The following is a 23,328-nucleotide window of genomic DNA, read 5'->3' as shown; positions in this document are numbered from 1 at the left end:
TAATCAGTAAACTAAAATAAAATTTACAGAAAAGTCGTCAAAGTGACAGATGTCAGTCTCTGTAACAGTTAAGTATCTAAGAGACTGGTCTGCTTTACTGTGAGCCCATGAGGGAAAAAGAAAAGGAGTACTTGTGGCACCTTAGAGACTAACCAATTTATTTGAGCATGAAGCCTGTAACTGCCACATTCTTATCTGATGCAAGTGTAATATATATAGCAAACAGAACCTGATTCACTTTGCTATAAACATTCTACTTGCTGATCCACTTTTATCATGTCCACATAGCAAGAAACTTCCCACCATGCACACCAAACTAGAAGGAAACTGAATAAGCTGTGTGGCTTGAAAATCGAAGTTACTGAAGGAACCAATATTTCTGTCATGTTCCATTTAATCAGAAGGAAAAATACCAGTGTGAAGAAACCAAAGGATGGGATACAAACAAACGTGGGGGATTCCAGGAAAGGAGGAGTTTTGTAAAAGGACACCACAACTTGAGAGGAAGAGACAAGGAAAACTATGAAATATTTGATCTCTGGAAATCAATGGGATTTGAGAGAATTCCTCTCGACAAGTTGCAGATTTATTGCCTTTTCGCTGATAATGTTTACTCGTGCAACTTCCTTGTTGCACGAGTAAACATTATCAGCGAAAAGGCAATTAAGCCAATGTCACTCCTATGTGAGCGGGACTGGAAATGCGAGATTATACATAGACAGTCCCCAGCTTCAGGAGTCAGCCAAAAATGCCATGTTTAATATATAACATTTCTCGTTTGTACTTTATGTCAGAGACCCCTAGCTTCATGGTTTCCATGCAGCTGATCAACATGTATGTGTTTTGCAATAGTAAAGGTGTGAAAAAGAGGGAATATCAGACATATAAGGCTGTGTGCAAGTGTCAGCCCTGAAAAGCAGTTAAAAAGGTACCAAGCCCTGTAAAACTGACATGATTACTCCTGGTGTCACGCTGCCATAGTTGCTTCTTTGTACAGGTGTTTGCTCTCACTCCTATATTCCTCAGAGGTATGATGGCTAGCTTCTAACCAAGCTCCTCAGAAGCGTCACGTTTGCTTTCTGGTGTGCATATTTCTTGTATTGATACTGTCTTTAGTTTAAACTGAATTATTGACAAAGATACTGGACCATTCTCTGCACATAGGTAAGAGAAAATGGTTTGGTCTGGATTGACAAGAAGCTCCATTCACTCTATACAGCTCTGAGCGAAAGGTTGTGCATCTCCTGGTTTGTGTGGATCAGCAGTTCTGTTTAATATTGGAATCACACTTGTGAGTCTGTGGGACTGAAGCAGCTATGGACACAGTTCCACTCTGCTCCACTCCAGCCAGCCACAGTACACTAACCTTCTGGCCATTTAACTAACCATGAGGTTTTCAGAAATGTAAGAACAGCCAAACAAAAGACAAAGTTATAAAACATGGCCCAGAAAAATCACTTTTCTAAGCTTAAAGTGCAGTTTTACTCTGAATAGTCACGTCAGCTATTTTAGAGATAAAATTTTGCTCCTTTTTATTCTTATTAGCCCTGCAGAGCCAACACAGCCAAGACTGAGTGAGCTGCTGATTCTATTCCATCTTGTATATCTACAAAATTGCTTAAGTTCCAAATCAGTGTTACACCTATGGAAGCCCATGAAAGGCACCAAGGGCGCCGCATGAACTAAATCTGGTTCACAGAACCATTATGATGGTTCTCTTCGTACCACATTTCAACTAAGCTTTGGCTCGTAGAGCCCAGGTTGAGATTTCAAGGCTGGTAATTAGAAAAAATTTCTACTTGTGCACACAGCACATCTGACACAGAAATCCTCAAGACACAATAAATATGGGATTCCACAATGCCATTCTCACAAAGTCACTTTTCAGAGTAGAAACACTAAGATCAGAGCCCAGTTTCCATAAGAGAAGCCTCTGCTTACAATGAACTTATTCTGTCAAATAGCTTCCCTCTCTGGAAAGTTCTAGGGTATCTTCCCCACTCACACAAGTTTTTCCAATTATTAGTTACTTCCCCACACGTTCACTGAGGAAGGTGAAATACTCAATATAATAGTATACAATTATATACTTGGTAAAAATATTCTTTCCATTTTGAAGTGACTTCTTAAAACTGTAATTCCATTATACAAAAAGGTACATTTTCTGTAACAAACCAAACACTTTATTTATTTTTATTTAAAAACAAAAATATAAAAAAACTATACAACTTGTTTTTAAAAAGATTGTGGTTACATTACTGTTAAATCAAAAAGCATGCAGATAAAAATATAAAAATAAACAGATTTGTATAAAGTAATTCTTTGTAGATGATAAATGCTAATTGAAGTGCCTTAAAGGAATCTGAATCAAAATGGCAATGACAGTCCATTCATTGCAAATGCATTCTTACTTTCAAACAGTTCACACTTGTGCATCAGAGAAACTAGGATTACAGCTTTGCTAGAAACATGCAGTTATACATTCCAGTAAAAATCAATCCCAGTCCCCAGCAGTTTATAGAAAAATAAAACACAACATGAACAATCATGTGATTTGGAGAAAACATTTTTAACAATGCTAAGAGACTGCAAGTAAAAAAAAAACTTTACAAAATAGTTTCGGTTATAAATTAAATTTCCCTTGATAGCACAGAGAACCTCCATACTACCCTGGTATTAGAGATGAGCTCAAAATGTGAATACTATGTATAAGTGACTCTCGGTCTCCAGACTGTGTTGTGGTGCTTTCTTGGCATTATGCTGGAAGACAATTCAATCTAACTGCTTCCCTTCCCCTGTTGTGCAGGAAGAGCAGATCAACTCATTGTGGCTTCTATGCCACTGACACACAGTCATGTAAGGCAGAAGAGTTCCCTAAACATGTGGCTAAAGGAAGTTGTTAGCAGTAGCAAGAGCACTAAAACCCAAGGTTCAAATTGGTCTTGGACAAGATGTATATCTACCTTTACAGAAAAAAGGGTGCCTAAGTTCTAATTTGCTGGCATATCAGTTTATTGAATTTCTAATGGAACTATCACCTTAGTGGAAAAATGCTGGTGTGATATTTGTCAAATTCTTACATTAAAAAACACCAGGGTTTTGAAGAAAAAAACCCAACAACCCTAATCTTAACTGGGCAAAAGAACAGTGATTAAAAACAGTACTTAGTTTTTCTATGTATCACAGTACATAAACACACTAAGGCCCAGATCCTGCAGCCATGTATGCGAGTGAATAGTTTCTTAAAATAGGATTAGAGTGCAAGTGCCTAGTGGACTGAAGCTCTGTATGGTGCTTTACAAATATTAATTAGTTCTCCTTCCTCAATTCAGATGCAACAAGAATCAGCATGTTGTAAACTAACAAGGAGTGGTGTATCAAGATGGTCATTCTTCAACGGGCTCAAAACCAAAGTAAAGCACTTTTCCTGACATCTCATTAGAAAGTATGTTTTAAAAAATGAACATCCCCAGCTAAAAAAGAATAAAGAGAAGAACATCCCACACCCAAACTCCCAACAAAAGAGTTTCTATTAAAACTCACCACATTAAAATAGAATATTAAGACAAATTTGATACAGTTATCAGAACAGTAAGGGTGCAGATTTGATCACTCAGGGAGCCTTAACTGTTGAATTTCAATAGTGAACTCCCCAACTGCATAGTTCTCCAAGTAACTACTCAAGAGGTTTGCAGGACCATAGATATAGCAGTGCTCTTCTGCAAAGCCCCATTACTGATGCTTAGGGCCCTACCAAATTTATGGCTACGAAAAAAGCGTTACGGACCGTGAAATCTGATCTCCCCCCATGAAATCTGATCTTTTGTGTGCTTTTACCCGACAGTACACAGATTTCACAGGGGAGACTAGCTTTTCTCAAACTGGGGAGTCCTGACCCAAAACAGAGTTGTAGGGGGGTCACAAGGTTATTTTAGGGGAGTCATAGTACTGCTACCCTTACTTCTGCACTGCCTTCAGAGCTGGGTGGCTGGAGAGCAGTGGCTATTGGCCAGGCGCCCAGCTCTGAAGACAGTGCCCTGTCAGCAGCAGCGCAGCCGGAGAGCAGCAGCTGCTGACTGAGGGCCCAGCTCTGCAGGCAGCAGCGCAGAAGGGTGGCAATACCATACCATGCCATCGTTACTTCTGTGCTGATCCTGGTGGTGACTCTGCCTTCAGAACTGGGCTCCTGGCCAGCAGCCACTGCTCTCCAGCTGCCCAGCTCTGAAAGCAGCGCCGCGGCCAGCACAGCAGAGAAGTAAGGGCATCAGTACCACAACCCCCCCTACAATAACCTTGCAACCCCCTCATCCCTTTTTGGGTCAGGTCCTACAATTACATCATGACGAAATTTCAGATTTAAATAGCTGAAATAATGAAATTTATGATTTTTAAAATCCTATGATTGTGAAATTGACCAAAATGGACTGTGAATTTGGTTGGGTCCTACTGATGCTATTAGGAGTGTACTTGGTGATTAATACAAAGTTAATTCTTGATTCTACTGAGAGAAAATTCATCTCTTATTTTTTCTTCTCCCATTTGGTGTTTCTCAGGGAGGAGCTACAACAGATAGGAGGTAGTAGGCACTTCGAAACATTGTACGGTAAGTTAAGACTACAGGGAATCAAGTTTCCTATTTCAGCACCCAAGGACCAAAGCACCTCTAGGAGTTTAGCTAAGTAAGCTTATTTATATAGAGCCATATGAGGTATTGAAGGTACAACTGTCCAGGAATGGTGGCATTCTGTTCACAAATCACTGTGTGTGGATATGAATGCCTCCTCAGATGCACAATTCAAACTACATCCTAAATGCAGGACACTAGGGTAGAATATCCTAATTCTTCTAAATTTCCTAAGTGCCAGATGATCAGGAACTTTGATACTACTAGGCATTAAGTCCACTAAATCCAAATTGTTAGAGACTCCCCACCCACATGAGAAAAAGAGGATGAGAGGAAGTTTCTGCACAGAGTTCCCCAATCTAGATGCCTCCCATTCTCTGAAGTTCCTCAATCACCACAGTATATTGAAGTTGTTAAGCAGTCTGATTGTTGAGAAGGGCAGGGCTGTCAAACATGACTAAAAAGCTACCTGATGCCTGATAAAGACCAAACAGAAGCCAATTAAATTCAAATGAGTGCAGTACTGTTGAGGAGGGAAGAATTTTTCCCCCTCAGATTCATAAGGAAACTCTATTAAGGAACAGATTACAATTTAGCAGGGTCTGAAGTCTGAAAGGTCAGCCATTTAATCCATACATAAAAATACATTACAAACACAGGAAAAGTATCTTTCTTTTGCACAACTCACAGCTGAACTGGCGTTAACTCAAAATGTTCACCCCAAAAGTTTACCTTTGAGCTGAGCAAAGGAAGTTTCAGCTGACAAGTCAAGTTGAAACCTTAACTTTAGTGTTTGTTATGATGGAAATAATTTTAGTAGAATGGTTTCTACATATCTGTGGTCTTTGAGGCTTTTCAGGAGACATCTCAGGCTTGCTAGCTAAGACATGAACACAACATAATACTTAAGACCTTTAGGTGAGGTATAACATCGCAATATTACTTCATTCAGCATTAAAACTTTGAAATATGAAACAATAGCTATGAAACATGGAGACCAAGTTCACCAGAAGTATTACTTCCCACATTCCTGCTCCCCAGGGTATGAAAAAAACTGAGCTCTTTTGCTGCCCTAAAGTGGTAAGAGGATACTCAGGCCAGAAAGACCCAGCATTGCACCTCTAAAGGCAATTTCTGACTTTTGTTAACATATATTTGTGTGTTCTGTGAGCACTAGACACTCTCTGCCATAAAGATGCACCACTGTGTACTACAGTCTGATCATTCATGACTGAATGATTCAGATCAAAAGAACAGATATGCTTACAAAACTGTATTTGTATTCTGTAGAAAAAGATGTTGCTTACATGCAACTCACCTAAAGCTGAAGATACCAAAACCATAATTGAAAGAGGCAATGGAATCTACTAGAAATTTCACAGTACTAGCACAGAAAGTCAGGAGGTAAGAAAGTTACCAGCCAACATGATGGTCATGTTTAGTCTATATCACAAGTAGATGTTTCCAGGATGAATTTCAATCTCATTACAATTCATAAAGATACTGTCAAAACACAACTAAAATTAAACTGCACTAATCCTTTAATCCTGTACCTCTGTTTTCATAGATTATAAAACTAAGGGACCATTATGTTCACCTGGTCCAATCTCCTGCAGAACATCCCCCAGTAATTTGTTTTCTCTACTAATATCTATCTTCAAGGTATTAAATCTTCAAGGGCTGATTTTCAATGTAAGTATAGTACTCATGATTATTAACATGAATGCTTTAAACATTCTGTTTTAAATTCTGATTAAGGATTAGCAACAACAGGTGGATTAAAGTGAGTGGAGCAAAATCAACCCAGAACGTAAGTAGCTTTTCAGAAATCTGGACTACAGAGATGAGTCAGGCAGCTGTAAGAGAGCACTGTACTAGTACATTAAAACTTGTCTTTAGTGACTACGGAGAGTGAACTGTAGGAGATCGGAGCAGAAGTGTAATTTCAGTATAACTACTTATATAATATGTACCTATTTTTTCTTATATATTATAGAATTAACTGGTGTGTATTTTTACATGTATCAAAGTGCTTTATGATAAACCAAACCAAGATAAAATAATTTAGAATTATAATATTAATATTTTTAGATTTAAAACCACATACATCTATTGCACAAAACACCAAGTACACCCACCAAACAGCAGCTCAGTGGGTAAAAAAAGGAAAAACAGAAACCAAGTTATTATAAAAGAAGACCATAAGAAGCCAGATCTTATTAAAAATTGAAGTGCAAAGATTATCAGTAAGATTTTAAATCTAATTTTCCACTTCTCCAGTGCAGGTGTTTCCAAGATTCTCCTATCAGGATATATATTTTACAACTTCTCCAGAATCATATTGCTCATTTAAACATTACAGAGAGAGACGCTCAGATGGCCAGCAACAGGGCTGTTACAATAAAGGGTATCATGAACTAACAATACATTAGTTACATAAGGTATCAAATATACAATTCTCAAAAGTTTAAACATTTACATTTCAATTCATGGGAAACAGTATTCTATATGTTAATAATTAAGTTACTATCCTGCAGTATAGGGTCAACAAGGGCCCCTATATTTAATCAGAAAAGCAGGAGAAAGATTTAGCAAAACAAACGTCACTGTAAATATTCTAGACCAGAAAAATTTAGTTTTTCTTTTGTGGTAACAAAGTATTATCAAAACAAGTATATTCATTTGTACATATTCAAAGACTATTTAAAAAAAAATCTGGTGACTGTAGCTTTATGACGTGGCAAAAAGCTTGATAAAGATTACAAACTGCATGCAGGGTTGCTGGCTTTTAAAAACAGTGTTTAAACTGAGAGAATTATAAATATATTATATGATTCATTTTGTAACAGAAAGTGAAAGATAACAGCCAACAAGCTAAAACAAAATCAAAAGTTGCATCCCAAGGAACAGTTGCAATTTCAAAATAAATGTGATGGGAAAGAAGGATCAATCATCACACACATTGCACTATACCTAGAGACAGAGTGCTGTCCAATGGCTCTAATGATAGCACTAAATCACTTAATGCCAACATTTTCAAAAACATCTGATTTCCAGTAGCAAACATGGGACACCCTGGCCGTGATTTTCAGAGATGCTGAGCACCTATTGACTGGGGGCACCAATACAAGTTAAAGAGCTGTGGCGGGCTCAGCACCTGTGATAATCAAGTTCAAAATGGACACCCAAAAACAGAGGCAACCAAAATTAAGAGGCCAGTTTTGAAAACACTGGCCCTGTCATCCCAAGAATGTCAAGATGGAATCAGACTAGGTAGATATGGATACGTTTATGGGAAGAGCAGTTTTACAGTCAGTTCTTATAGTTTTATGGAACAGAGAACACTAGAGAAAAAAGCTCAGTCACATTTAGAATTCCCCCAAGGAAGTGCAGTTATGGCACACAGTGGAGAACATTGGAGGTACTAATGTGACGGTCACGTTGCAAAGTTGAGCAAACTGTCATCTTACAGATTTCCATACCACACACCACATAAAATTTATAGAGAGCTAAGGTTTTAATTAGCTCTGCCTAGTGACAGCTCACTCAAAATACAAAAATAAACTATAAAGCAATTTGTTCTTAAGGATAAAGTGCTCTATGGCAGAAGACGGCTCTCTAAGCCAATACAACCCAAGAGGTCAATTACAGGACAATGAGCAAGTGATGCTCAATTTCACTCATATCCACCCAATCAAATGAATTAGGTTCCACTGCCTCATTCTCAGGAAGATTATGAGAAACATTTGACATAGAAATGGTTTTGTCTGGATCACGCATATTTTCCATGGAAAAAGACAAACAAGGAGGAACGTTCTGTTTTTGCCATATTGTGGCATTTTAGGGTTTGTCTACACACAGGTTTTGCACCGATTTAACTATAGTAGTGTAGCCAAATACTAGTACAAAAACTTCGTAGACCAGGCCAAGATATCCACAACTGTGCTTTTGCAGACAACAGCATCACACTGGGAATACATCTCTGGGGCAGAGAGGAACAATACTTCTTTAACTCCCATGTCTCAGACCTGAATGAGCAAAGAGTCATGCAAGAAAGAACAGAGAAATTGATTTCTAAACAAGTTTTTCACAGAAGCTTTGGCAGGACCGAGTCTGCATTAGTCAAATAAAGCCACCGAAAAACAAGTGTACAATAACAGTCTATGGTTTGAGTGTAAATGTGGCAGCTCTGCCTTAAGACTTATCAAGTAGCAGGAGACCATTTTTCTCCTCCACTAACGCACACTATGAGGACAGCACTCACTACCACTGAAAGTTATATTTTGACCAGTATTAAATATAATTCCCTCTAAAGAACTATCATCAAAGGTCAGGAGTTCCTTTCAAAAAAACTAAATTTACTTAAAAATATGCTTGACAATATAATGCAACTTAAATGTGTTATGTTTAACTACAGTTTAGTGCAGATTCCCCAACCTCAAAAAATACAGCCTTAAAATTGGAGTGTTTGTAGGAAGTGTCATTAGTAAGCACCCAAAGCAACTCCTATAAATACTAACCTCTGCTGACTGGAGGGGACAGGAAAAGTTGAGGCGAGTATTTAGCATACATGTGAGGCTTAGAGCAGTATGCATTCAGCACCTGTGCTCTTAGGCCCCTCCCAACCCAATGGCAGGCCCGAAAATTACTTCAGTCACAGAATTTCTTACAAGTGCGTTTCTATTTATTTTTACTCCTGTTTGCACTTCAGAGTCAATACAGCTATAGAAGTGGAAGCAGGACTGTTTTCTACCTCTTACATCTTCATCAGACATAGTTAACTAAGTTAAAGTTGCAGAAACTTTATTACTGGTGATTTGTGTGTCAGAAAGAACCCAGCTTAACTTTCAGAACCCACACAGAGCTGGCAGTCTGAGAAAGAATAACTCAAATTTTTAGCTATGCAGCTTTGCTCACTTCGACACAAATGCCACAATGCCACTTTAGAGGAAGAACCATACTTTAAGAAGCTATTTCAGAAGTGCAAAATCAACTTAACATGCCTAAATCACAAATTCTGAGGGAGTATCAGCTGAGACTAGAAAAGCTATACACAGTCATTACTGCTCACTAAATTCACCCTACCTTTCCTGAAGAGAATTGTTTCATGCCATTGTTTTTATTTTTTATACATAAACCCACATTTCCTCAGCTGTTGTCCAGCAAAATGCTCTGGTGCAGAAGTGTTCCTGGTGAGAACACTTACACTCCCCAAGAGCAAACTGAAAAGAGAAGGGGACTTTTAAAAAATATGTAATTAAATCACTGGCCAGACAGAAAGTATCTGGGCATATGTTGCAGGTTGGCTCTCCCATCGCAAGGAAGAAAAGCAAGAAAATCTTGTAATCTTGGGAAGTGCAAGATGCCATATCCCCCACCTTCAAGTTTCATATGTCGGGTCCACTACAGGCAACTGCAACATGCAGGATCTACACTGTGTGTACTGTTTTTAATTACAAGACAAAAAAATTAAAGACCAAGCCAGTACTGAAAACATATTTATTTATACAGAAGACAGGTATAGGACTGAGTCTTTAAATAAGCTGCATCTAACCTGTTTCTGAATCTTCACTGTCGGAGGAGCTGGATTCACTGGTGCTCTCAGACTCTGAGGAGGAGAACCCCTTCATTTTAGAGGAACCAGCAATTACATCCACTTTCTCTGCTGCAACAAGATAACAGTACAATATTGTCAAAGGATGACAAAAATAACCCAGAATCCAGTCTTGTGCTGTGTGGTCCTCCTGTAATCAGCAACGCCCGTAATAGGAATTCTATTGCATGGAGGGCTGCTTGTATGCTGATGCTCTATAGTTGGAGTCATAAGTAGCTTAACTAAGTAAAGTACTATTGTAATTGGGCAAAGCAAACTCACCGCCCTGTTCCCATGTTCCTTCCTAGTCTTGAGCTTTACAAACTAGGGCAGAAACGAAGAGTTTGCCCTGCTGCTCCCAATTCCAATGTAACAAATACAACTTTTGTCTAAATAACCCATAAACATGCATGTATCAGATTCTTGCAGAAGGAAAGTGTGCTAGAAATGTTAACACACATTATTTACTGACTAGACAATATTGGCCCATAATTAACGCATAGTATTTTTTTTTAAGAATGCTATTGACCCAATGAATTATAATAGGTCCAAAACTGCATATACTCAATCCTGCACGTGACCCAATCCTTCTGCAATCTGTGTTAGAGAAGGCTTATCATGCATATGCAGCGTTTGACATTTACACTTCAGGCTCTAGGCTATTTTTCTTTCCAAAACACCAAATAAGCTTACAAGTGATGCTTAGGCCAGCAGCACATAGGGCAATTTCACATCTTCTTATGGCTTGCTGAATTCCAAACGTAAAGGTTTTATTCAGATATATTAGTACAAAGAAAAGCATGGGAATGGGTGATTGGAGAGTCCTCCAAACTCCCCTCTACATGTGCAGCCACTTTTGATTTTGTAAGAGGCTTTACTTCAATTTTAAAATGCTTTTCTGCGCATTAACCATATATTAAAAACTGAAACAAAGTCCAAAAACAGCTCCAAAAACTGGTGGAAAGAATCCAGGATGGCAGCCCCAGTGTAGTGAGTCTCATGCCTGGCACAATCCAAAATCCAGGCCTATACATGTGCCAACTGTTTCACATGATGGCGCCCCAGTTTGACATGAGAACATTCTTTCACTGAGAGGAGGTGTTTTGGGTTTTTTTTTGGCACACTGAAGAGTTTGCAGCCCAGAACAAATACTGTTGTACAATAAAAAGAAAACTAAAAGGTTTTACAAGAAAAGTTTGCATGAGATTGAAACAGCATGTAATATTCCATTTAGCTGGCAGTATGATCTGTCCCTTGTATCAAGTGTTTGGAGTGAAGAAAATATTTACATTAGAGCTCAAAGTACAGGGATATTAAGATAAAATTAGCCCTAAATCACAAGCCATTGAGCTGAAGTCCAGTGGTAAGATTTAACACACATGCTGTTGTGCCATTAATCAAATCTACCTTTTGATAGAAAAGTAGTAGCTTTGAAATGAGTTCTTCTCTCCCCTGGCATGAGGATATAAATACCTATACGCACAGTATGTGCACCATCTCTCTCTCTCTCTCTCTCTGTGTGTGTGTGTGTGTGTGTGTGTGTGTGTGTGTGTGTGTGTGTGTGTGTGTGTGTGTGTGTGTGTGTGTGTGTGTGTGTGTGTGTGTGTGTGTGTGTGTGTGTGTGTGTGTGTGTGTGTGTGTCTCTCTCTCTCTCTCTCTCTCACAAGATTTGCACTACATCGCTGGAATGTGAAGTAAACTGCTTTGAGGATGAAAGGTACCTTGAGGTTTCCTCTTCTTCCGTAAACATGATGTTACATATCTCTCCAACTCCCGCAACGTGGATGGCTTTAATGTCTCAAAGTCAATTTCAATCTCATCAGGATTGGAGTTTTTAAGCGAGGGTTCTCTTGACTGGATGATATGGACAACTCGGCCCAGTTTCTCACCAGGGAGTTTATTAATGTCCAGGCTCAGCTGCCTCTTCTCCTCATAGGACATTGGCTTACACTTGTCCTCCTCCTCAGACTCGTAGACAGGAGGGGGTTTGCTGTTCTTCACCGTCACAGGCTCCTTCTTACTACTTAGGAATAATTATAAAACATTATTATAGAAACACCAAAATGGTGAGGCGTTTAAAAAGCAGCAGCTTGATATTAATGTCTTAAATGTAACACTGATTACATTACACTCTAATTAAAAATGATCAAAGCTGTTTAATTTCAGTAGGCTATTAAGAGTACAATTGAAATGGGTGGGTAAGAGGGGCAGAGAGAACAGAAGGTGATAGATAGGCGCTCCTTGGTGACATTCATTTTCAGCATTAAATAAGAGGGATCCATATATGATTTTTGACTTGCTGATCTATGTACTGTGCATGGGAGAGGAGGGGAAGCAAGAAGCAGCAGGCATGAAAAAAACAAACAAACGTGTCCTCAGAATAAGTAACGATCTGTTAGACTTCATATACTAGGGTTGTGGTTTTGTTCTGAGAATACATAAATTAGACTGTCAATGATTTTGAGAAACTAGATTTATAGTTATAAAAAGGATGTGTATGTAATTGAAGAGGTCACACTTCAGCCAGATTCATAGCACCTCAGCGTTAACACAGAATGCACAGCCTATGTAGCAAAAGGATTACCAATGAAATTAAAGAAGTAAGAGATCTATTAGGCCACAGTCAGTTCAGTTCTCTGGGGAGGATTTACAATTGAGCTGTACAGTACATTGTCTAATATTTTATCCACCCTCAATGCCCTAAATGGGGGGTGGGGGTAGGGTTTGAGAAATGGGCTCATGTTCCTTACCTTTGACAATTTTGCAGCCTAAGCAAGCTCACAGCAAGCAGTTTGTACTTATATGCAAACTACATTTTCCCCTTTCTTCATTTCATCCCACTACCCGAAGTTATGATACTTCGTTGCACTGTAAATAGTTCCTCCCGCTGGCGGGGGGCTAACAGTTCCTCCCGCTGGCTGGGGGCTATGCCCGTGAAGTACTTGGATATTTTACCTCCTCCGAGTTGTCACTTACCCAACTGTAAATATCTAGCTCATAACCTTTTCCCTGATAAGCCAATCCCTCCAGCACCCAGGAGGGGAAGGTAGATGAAATCTAAAAAAAACCTCCAGGATCTGGGATTCAATGTCACAGTGACAATATACAGAGGAACAAAATTAATTCTCTATCATATCTCATATTGGATACTAATGGCAGCCACACAAGCCAGGCACAGAAGCACAGGGGTGCACAAGTGAAAACAAGTACTGTCACACTGAGGCACAATGGATTGGGGTCTGCACCAACACGTGTTGCTGGAACTGATACTATCAATGCCAAGGCCCTTACAGAAGCTAGAAACCCCAGATTGAGCTATCACTACATCACAGGCACTAGTGGTTACTGTTGGAAGTAATCCTGAATGCAAGAAGGTTGTCTCTAACTCTCTACTGTTCCTCAGTGCAGTAAAATACAAAAACTGCAAGATAAGACAGACACAAAGCTGACCTTGAGTTACTGCTGTTGCTATTATTTTTCTTGGCCTTCTTGAGTGGTGGTTCCTTGGTTTTACTTTTCTTATTCTCCTCTACTTCTTCCTTTTTTTTGTGCTTCTCTTTTTTCTTTTCTTTCTTGTCTTTCTCCTTTTTCTTTGGTTTGTTCTGTTGTGGCTGGGATAGGGCAGCGAGCTGTTCATGCACTGCTTTAAGCTAAGAGGCAGACATACAAAGATCAAGATACTTTCGCTCTGCATCACCTTCTCCCCCATATTCATTCCTTCCTCCTCCTTTCTGGCCTGGCTACTCTCACTTGCTTTCATCTCTTTGAATATTAAGTGGGTCAGTTCGAGATGTTTTTTATTGTACACTGATTTTTTTGTTTATTATACTTTAAAGTACCCTGACCCGCTTTACAGGGGGTAGGAAGCCTTTATAAATAAAGTTACTACTCTCCTTACCTTTTGGCCAAGAACAGACTGCCCACTTCCTCAGCGCCAATCGGACACTAAGTGTTATTGACACCGAATGATTTAATGGACGAGGAGGGCCTGTGAGGCTACAACAATCTAGATGGAGCACTGCCTGTATTCAGGGCTGCACCTCCCTATCAGAGGTGGTGGCTACAGGCCCCATTTTATAAGTCCATGTTCCACACTTGAGTCTTAAGTTCAGCCAGCCCAAAACTCTATTCTATCGATTCAAATGACGCTACCTAACTCAAGGCAATGGTATAGTGTAATGGTGCTGTAATTTTTTTTGAACGTTAGATGTGAACTAAATAGAACATATGCAAATGTTTTGAAAGACACCATGATATTTATTAATACTTTGCCCATTAAGCCCTTTCAATGACAGATGTCAGAGCATTTTACATTTTACAATTGTCCACAGCCCGTGGACAGCTGGTAGCTCATTTTACAGATGGATAAACTAAAGCAAAGAGCTAAAGCAAATTGCCCAAGGTCACCCACGTCAGTAAGAGTTGTGAATGCCCGACTCCCAGTTCCCCCTGCTCTAGCCCCTAGACCCGCAGAACACATTACCTGTTCCTGGAGTTCTGCTAGTCGCTGAGCTCGTTCTTCCTCAGAATCATCTGATGAGCTATCGCTATCGGAGGAGCTATCACTGCTGCTATCGCTGGATGAAGGGGGGGCCACCTTGGTTGGGGGCGGCACCACTACTGGAGAGGAGGCTGGAATCATGGGTTCTTCAGGTTCATCTGGCATTTTAGCAAAGCGCATCTCAAAAACATCCTGGGGGAGAAACACACATTGAAAAATAATGCTGGGTTTGCATGAATACAAATACACATTTACAAGCAGCTCAGCATATAATAATGATTATTATTCAAGCAACATAAGCACCTGATAAAGACAGACAAGCCTTCCTCCTTGAATGAACGAAGGGAGGACAGACTAAGATTCAATATAGGTTCTGTACAGGCTTGGCAGAATTCAACTTCTGATATCGCTGTTTATTTTTAAGCATTTTTTTGTCCATTTAATTTTTCACAGTTGCAAAAAATTACAAGTTTTAAACTTTCTTCTCCTACTTATTTACATTTCCACAGTCGCAGGGAAGCATGGGGTGGTCAGACAATTATTTAATGACAGCAGATGTAGAGATTCAAAAAGTTAAAGCTTTATTACCATTAAAATACAAATTGTCAATATCACATATGTAAATATCCTTAAATTAAACTAAGTTCTCAAGCAGCATTTTTCTTACTTTGCTTATCTGTAACTTTCTATTATCGCTAGAAATATTCAGTTTGTGTGTGGATAGTGAAATTGATGTTTACTGACATTTACCGATAAAAATCTAATCCTTCAAAGCCTACTTATGTAACTAAATAGGGTACGAGTGCTGAATTAAGTATACTATCTACACAATAAATACTAAGCTGCAGGACGATCAAACCTATTAAAACAGCAGAACAGCTCTATGGATTAACAAAAAGAAATGTCTGATTGTCCAATTCAGGACAGAAGCTTCCTTACTTATTAGAAGACAAAGTTCAGAGGGCACAAATAATTCCTCAAAATTACTTCTAAAGAATACAATTCAATGTTTTAGCTTCCTTGATTAAAAACAAACTTTGAGGCAGCTCATAGCTTACTACACTACTACACTACCTCTCTGTTCACTCCTTAACTGTTATTTTAAATAAAATTAAAGTCAAAAGGTAAACCTGAGATTTGGAGGATATGGTAGATTGAAGTCCTAAAGAAAAATTACAACTATGCTTGCAGAGTCAAGACCTTAATACAAAACCCAGTACAGAGATATACTGAAATGTTGAAAAAATCCCCTTACAGAATGGCTAATACTAAATCTGAACAACCAGATGACATGGTTCAATGTGGACACAGGTGCTGAAAGGCTGCATTTTATCTCCACTGTTGTTTGGCATTGCAAAAGACTGGATAATGAAGTGTATTAGCAACACAAACACCAGAACAGCATGGGTAGATGGAAAATGCCTAGAAGACCTAGACTTTGAAGATATTGCACTACTGAGTGATGCCCATAAAAACTTACAAAGACAGACAACTTGGCAAAAATAACAGGCCAAGCAAGGCTCAAAATTAGTTATGCTAAATCAAACATCCTTGAAAAGCAGATGTCCAGTGGTAACACCACGTTAAAAGGCTAAAATATCAAAAAAGTAAAACAGTTCATCCACCTGGGCAGCACGCTGTTAGTCAACAGAGACCTCAAGAAGGAAGTGACATCAAGAACAGAGAAAAAAGAAAAGGAGGACATGTGGTACCTTAGAGACTAAAATTTATTTGAGCATAAGCTTTCATGAGCTACAGCTCACTTCATCGGATGCATTCCAATGTACAGAGACGCATCCACAGCATTTACTAAACTCAACCACCTATGGAAATCAAAAATATACAGCGCCAGAACCAAACAGAATTTTCAATTCAAAAGTAATCTCGGTGCTAACACACGGCTGCAAGAGCTGCAGAGTTACTAAAATGTTAGAACAACAGACACCTTTGAAAATAAGTGCCTATGAAAGATTCTGGGAATTGGCTGGGAAAAAAATCACCTATGAAGAGATCTGAGAAATCACTAACCAGCAGCCCATTTCCACCAGAATCAGAAAGAAGCATGTACTGCAGATGCCAACATATATCCCCATGTGAAGCTGCCAAGTAGAAATGAAAGCACCCAAGATAAATCTTAGAAACCCCCCTTAGTAGTGAAGGCAGAATAGTTCATTTCAACACCACAGAGCTAATGGGAGCAGCAGCTAGTGACAGAAAAAAGGACTGGTTTCTGCCTGTGCATCAACTTTGACATGGAAAGGATGTAAAAAGACCTTTACCAATGCTACTTCTTGTACAGACTATCTGTAAAGATTTGTCCGGGGCGGGGGGGTTATTCATTCAGCCTGCTTTTGTGGTTAATTAATTTTAGCTTCTCTGAAGTCTTATTGTGTTCTTTAAAACCCTGGCAGGCTCTCTACCTGCTCTACTGTACGGGGTTGCTTAGAGTATGGTCGGAAAGGCAACCATGTAAAAAGGGCATCTTCTTACTCAACAGGGCTCTTCCCCATGTGTAATATGTAAGGTTAAGATTTTGTCATGGTCATTTTTAGTAAAAATCAGTCAGGTTGTGGGCAATAAGCAAAAATTCACAGGAGCCATGACCTCTCTGTGACTTTTACTTAAAACAACTGGGTGGGGGGGGAGGGAGGAGGGAAGCTGCCGGGGGTGGTATGCCAGCTGGAGCCCCATGCGGGACTGACAGTCCAAGCCCCATTGCCACAGGGGTGGGGGGTACAGCCCTGGCTCCAGACATGAGTGGGTGGGGGCGGAGGAGATAGCCCCAGCTCCAGGGGAGTGGTGCACAGCCCTGGCTGAAGCTGAAGAACTCAAGGAGGCCTGGTAAAGTCACAGAATCCATGACTTCCATGACCTTTTCTGTGACTAAATTGTATTCTCAGTAATATATATTGCAGGGGTAGGCAACTTGCGGCACGCGTGCCAAAGGCAGCACGCGAGCGATTTTCAGTGGCACTCATACTGCCCGGGTCCTGGCCACCGGTCCGGGGAGCTCTGCATTTTAATTTAATTTTAAATGAAGCTTCTTAAACATTTTTAAAACCTTATTTACTTTACATACAACAATAGTTTAGTTATATATTATAGACTTATAGAAAGAGACCTTCTAAAAACGTTAAAATGTATTACTGGCATGCAAAACCTTAAATTAGAGTGAATAAATGAAGACTCGGCACACCACTTCTGAAAGGTTGCCGATCCCTGATATATTGCATCCACTTTAGTGCCAAAATAATATTTTAATATTGACATTAGTCTTGCAGCGCCAATCCGGGCAATGGGAGAGAGAAATGGATTTTACCCTGCGTCAGTCATTATCATCTGAACTGTTAAACAAATACTGGTGCAGAATCTTTATTGCTGGCGAATTATATCCAGATATAACCCAAGTTGATTCTCAGATCCCAGACAGTAGGGCTTGCAATTAGAAACACCATCTTTTTACAGGTAAGGCAAATGAGAGACAGACACACAATGCTATCTAAATTCTCAGAGCACATCTTAACTGCTCAGTCAGGTAAATAGTGGCTGGGATATAATTTTTAAATAAGGTAAATGTAAAAGCTCTTCATGGTACAAAGAAGTCCCAAATGCCAACATTTAGTTACTGTGACATGCCAAAGCACCATCCCCACCTAGAGCAAAGGCAGCTGGGGAAACAAGTAAGTCTAACAGCAGAAGGGTCCATTTTAAATATTCTCTAACCCATTTATCATTCAATATGTAAAAACTAAACCAGGATTCTTTAAAAGGTTATATTTAAAAAATGTAAAAACATGTTTATGGTGAAAAGCCACATAAATGCTACCAATCATAATATTAAGTCTGTATTTGTCCGTTAAGCATGCACTGCTCAGTCATCTCTGCTCAGTCATATTTTTACAGGTTACAAGCAATCTGTGGCTTGTGCCTCAGAACAGTTAAGGGGGTAATTCTGCCTGATTAAATGCATATTTAAATAGCTAAGTCAGGTAGGCCATATGTGAGCAAAAAGACTGCACATCAAAGGCAAATAACTAGTAGTGGGCCACATTACCATGACATCAAGGTTAAAGGCCCAAATCCCAGACCTAACTGCAAGTCTAGCTACCTTTCTGATACTTTACTTATAATTTCAGAATGCTCAACGTATTAGTTGCCTGGAGACAAACAACTAGGCTATTAGAAGTATAAGGCTGTACGATTTAAGTAATTTCCCTAAGATCTGCATTCTGTCTGGAAACTGGACTTTAACCACAATACCTTTGAAGGAAACAATAGGGACAGGGGAAAAATAGCTTTAAAACTGTTTCTTTTTTGTTTAAGACTCAAGTGCTCTTTGCATGCTGAGATTTTCTCTCCCAAGCTATACCCTGTACTAACACTTATTCAGCACAGACAGTTTAAAACAGGAATTATGCAAATATCCTCTTAACAGTACCACTGCAGTGACTGCTGTCTGCCCTCCTTCTTAGAAAAGGTACAAGCTTCATTTCCTAAAGACAATGGTTACATCATAACCAGCTGGTTACAGAAAGCAACCACCACCTAAATTACATTTACCACTTAACCAAGCAACTTGCAATTATACTTTAGTGTGAACCAGGGCACTGAGTCACCTTTAAGTGAAGCACTGACTTAAACCAATGATATGGCAACTGTAAACTAGTTAGAACTTTTAAGAGTCTGATGTGAAAGCCTGAAAGTATTTTTCAGCATCTGTCCATTTTGTTTGTTTGAATGTTTAACAGCAAAGTTTTTTTTCCTGTAAGATTCCAAAAGACGACATAACCAATGAGACAGGATTCTAGCAACACTTGAAACAATCACCTTACCCTTAAGAGGTTGAAAAAACTGAACTTTAGAGACAGTTTCTTCTCTCACAAACCTTATGCTCTTTCCCTTTGTGAACTCTCTCTCTAGCATAGACACCAAGATGACCAAATCTCAGATTTCTGACTCTTAAGAGGAACAGTTTTGTTTATATGTATTTTCAAGAGCCATAGACTTTTTACTTTTAAAACCAGATAAACAAGTTTTTTACTTAAAAAACCTTTGTGATTCACATTTGAATCCCCTTCATAGAAAGGGTGAAGTATTTTACAAATAAAACATAACTTGTGAAAAGTGAGATCGAACAAAATCCCTTATTTTCTTCAGTATAACTGCAGCTTTTCTCTTCAACCATATTTATATAGAGAAAGAGTAAATGTGGGTAAAACAAAATAAAATGGTTAGAAAGGAAGTTTTGAAATGATAAATATGAAGCACAGCCCTAATTAACTGCTGCAAAAAAAGAAAAGGGGGGGTTGGGGTGGGAGGGTGCAAGTTCTCATCTTTCTCTATGAGACACTTCTGCTGTCAGGTTTTTCAGTACCATCCCTCTATCAAGTTTTGAATGCATTTAAAAGAATAAGGCAAAAATTCACCTTCTGCCTGGACGTTCAACATTTAACCTATAGATATCGTTTTGTGTACGTAAGAGTTCATCTCTGAACTCTACTGTGTATACAACTTAGATTAAGAAACTTTAGCACAGGGCACATGTCTGCTCATCACGGTGCTATGCATACTGTTGGTATGAAAAAATATTTACACATGTATTTAACATAACTCATTTTAACCACTCACCAAATAAAATATGCTGCAGTATAAAAATTTACTATTTAAATATGAAACTATTTTAACACACAGTTAAATAAAATAAATCAACCTCATTTCACAAAACAGCTACTAAGCATTATCAAAAATATTTACACAAGAGACGAATGATTCCTTTGAACAACGAACATTTAAAAGGACTTTTTAAATAAGGAAACTGAACACAAAACCAACATACTTTTCCTTCTCCTTTGTCCTACCTTAGAATACAGGTAAAGGATCCCAGATATGAAATTTGTACTGACTTATACCAGTCTACTTTGGCTCTTGTACCACACCTGTCACTATGACTTGAATGAAATCCCTTCTTAAAACCTTCCTGCACTTTTAGTTCAGTCGCACCCGTCTCTGAACTCTCATCAGTCTTAGCCTCAAGAACTTGTATCTGTATGATTTTTTTCTCTATATGCTTTTTGTAAATGAAAAAGTAATGATAGCACCATTTGTCTTCCCACAGACTTTGTAAACATTACATTTTTTGCCAAAATATTCTCACTGTTGCTACCTCTGGTTCAGCTTTTCAACTTGGTAGCAACAGAAAGTGCACTAGTGCACACGTAACTCCAGGTGTGCATTTACATTTTAACTACCGTATCATCTAACTTTGCTTACAGAAGGTCTAGAAGATGCAGTGGGTAGACTGTAGGCTCTTGGGGGCAGGGACTGACATTTATTATGTGTGGACACCTATCACATTAGGGACCCAATCTGCTGACCTTTAAGCACTACCGTAATACAAATTTTGATTAATCGTATCATAGGTCGCCATCTAAAGCCCTGTCTACCCTAACAACCAGCACTGTTAATGGCAAGTTTTTTGGCAAAAACAGCCTGGTGCAGACAAGGCTCTAAAGATCCTGAAGTGCTTCACACACTTTACTAATCATACAACAAATTGCCTCTGCATCTGAGGTGTTTAACAATGAAAAGCAACATTTTCACAGCAGGTTAACGCAGAAACTGGAAACTACAATTGCCAACTGGATCAAGAGATAATCAAAACTAAAACAGGCAGAAAAAATAATCCAATAAAAGCAGCTTGAAGTTGACACAGATTTTGAAGACACTGAGACCATCTAGTGGCAAAAATACATTGTTAACCTATTAACAAAAATTCACTAATTCATATTCAAATACAAGGAAACATCTTCATGAACAGCACAAAATAGTGATCAGAAATGGGCAAAGGGTTAACTAGTCATATCAAAACAGGACACTATTGAGCACAGAGCCACAGAAAGAACCAATTTCTAACACATTCTCAGTGGTTACAGACTGACTTTCCATTTTTAGTATGATGTAGACGTCTTAACATGCAATTTACAATCTTATCTATGATCAATCATAATATTCTTGGTTACCAGAGGTCTGCTCAGGCTTAATTTTTAGGCTCTGCCCAAGTAGGGTCAAGTCATTTTTTGACTTGACTTCAACCCTGAGCCTTCTACTCCATTCCCCCGAATCTGAGTTGCGACTGCTGCTACCTCCTGCCTGTGGGGTTGGCACAGAGGCAGCTGCATGCTTTGGTCCTATCACCCATGCTCTGCTGTGTATACCCTGCAAAATGAGTATGCCAAGGCATCGCAATACCTCTCACACTGCAGCGTACACACAGAGCAGCAGATGGTGGCAGACGGCAGGAGTAAGGCACACAGCTGCTGTCACAAGTAACCACCACAAGCTGACCTCACAGGCAAGCGGAAAGCCAAACCCAACTGTCCCAGTCTTGACGCTTGTAGCTGGGTTCAGATTGGGTTGCAGGGCTTAGTATGAAAAACTGTTATTAATCTGTTCCATAACTACTGTTCGAGATGTGTTGCACATGTCAATTTCGCTTTGGCAGTCTGTATGCCCAGTGCATGGCCATCAAACTTTTTCCTTCAGCAGTACCTGTTAGGTGGCTCAAACGACTCCTGCTGCTGTGTGCAGGTATAAAGAGCAGAGCTGCCTTGAGCCCCCTCAGTTCCTTCTTGCCATAACTCCAATGAAGAGGGGTAGGAGTGTATGTCATGGAATGGACACGTGCAACACATCTCTAAGAAGAGCAGTTATGGAACAGGTTAGTAACCCTTTTTTCTTCTTCGAGTGATTCCACATTTTCATTCCACTCTTGGAGACTCACAAGCCATAAGACAGGAAGTGGGATTGGAATCTATTTCAGTAGAGATTGGAGAACAATTTGTTCCCCTCTAGCATTGTCTTTGGAGTCTTAAGCACAGCATGTGGATCATGGACACGTGGACCAAGCTGCCACTACAAATGTTTGCAACTGGGACTTGTGTTAGAAAGATCGCTGAGGCTGACTGTGACCTCGTCAAATGAGCTGTGACTGTTATGTGGAGTGACATTAGCCAAAAAGTCATTGCACATGCATATGCAGGGTGCAATCCAGGAAGAAATTCTCTGGGTGGAGGAGACCTCTTACCCTATTTGCCAATGCTACAAAGAGCTGGGAGGATCTATGAAAGTGACTGGTTTGTCTAGGTAAAATGGCAAGACTCTTATGTCCAACATATGTAAATGCTCTCCTACCCAATACCACATATAAGCAGGGAGGAATACTGGCAAATAAATTGGCTGGTTGATGTGGAAAGGGGAAGCCACCTTTGGGACCAACTTCAGATGAGAATGCAGGTAAACCTTGTCCTTAAAGAAGATCATCTGTGGAAGTCCCAACATTAATGCCAGCAACTCCCCTGCTCACTTGGCCACGGCTAATAATACTAAAGACTCGACTATGTGTACACACACACACACACACACACACACACACAGTTCACAAAGGCTGAGAGACAGAACTGTTCTGATGTAGAACAGAGTTCCAATGACTATCATGGATGATAAGAAGGAACTGAGGGGGGGCTTCCTTTTATAAGAACTATAAACCAAATTAACAAACAACAGGGCTGGCTCTGCAGTTTTTGCCATCCCAAGCAGTGAAAAAAACAGCCG

General features: G+C 39.4%; 1 protein-coding gene and 1 long non-coding RNA gene across 7 annotated transcripts in view; one reads left to right on the top strand and one right to left on the bottom strand.

Moving 5' to 3' along the window:
• The window catches only part of BRD4 (bromodomain containing 4), a 214,028-nt gene that overhangs the window by 28,409 nt on the left and 162,291 nt on the right, over positions 1-23,328 (bottom strand). For 4 of the 6 annotated variants that reach the window (XM_074935108.1, XM_074935103.1, XM_074935106.1 and 1 more), the window contains 4 exons: positions 14,701-14,910; positions 13,668-13,867; positions 11,939-12,240; positions 10,179-10,289 (listed from right to left, as the gene is read on the bottom strand). In XM_074935108.1, coding sequence (XP_074791209.1) covers positions 10,179-10,289; positions 11,939-12,240; positions 13,668-13,867; positions 14,701-14,910 — 823 coding nt within the window. The remainder of the gene's footprint in view (positions 1-10,178; positions 10,290-11,938; positions 12,241-13,667; positions 13,868-14,700; positions 14,911-23,328) is intronic. The other 2 variants (XM_074935105.1, XM_074935107.1) reach the window with 1 other exon arrangement.
• LOC141975005 (uncharacterized) overlaps positions 1-23,328 on the top strand; it is a 135,348-nt gene that overhangs the window by 108,058 nt on the left and 3,962 nt on the right. The window lies entirely within an intron of this gene.

This window comes from Natator depressus, chromosome 20, assembly GCF_965152275.1.
Source record: "Natator depressus isolate rNatDep1 chromosome 20, rNatDep2.hap1, whole genome shotgun sequence".
Classification (NCBI taxonomy): Eukaryota; Metazoa; Chordata; order Testudines; family Cheloniidae; genus Natator; species Natator depressus.
The sequence above is the reverse complement of the archived record's forward strand: the minus strand, read 5'-3'. Positions and strand labels throughout refer to the sequence as shown.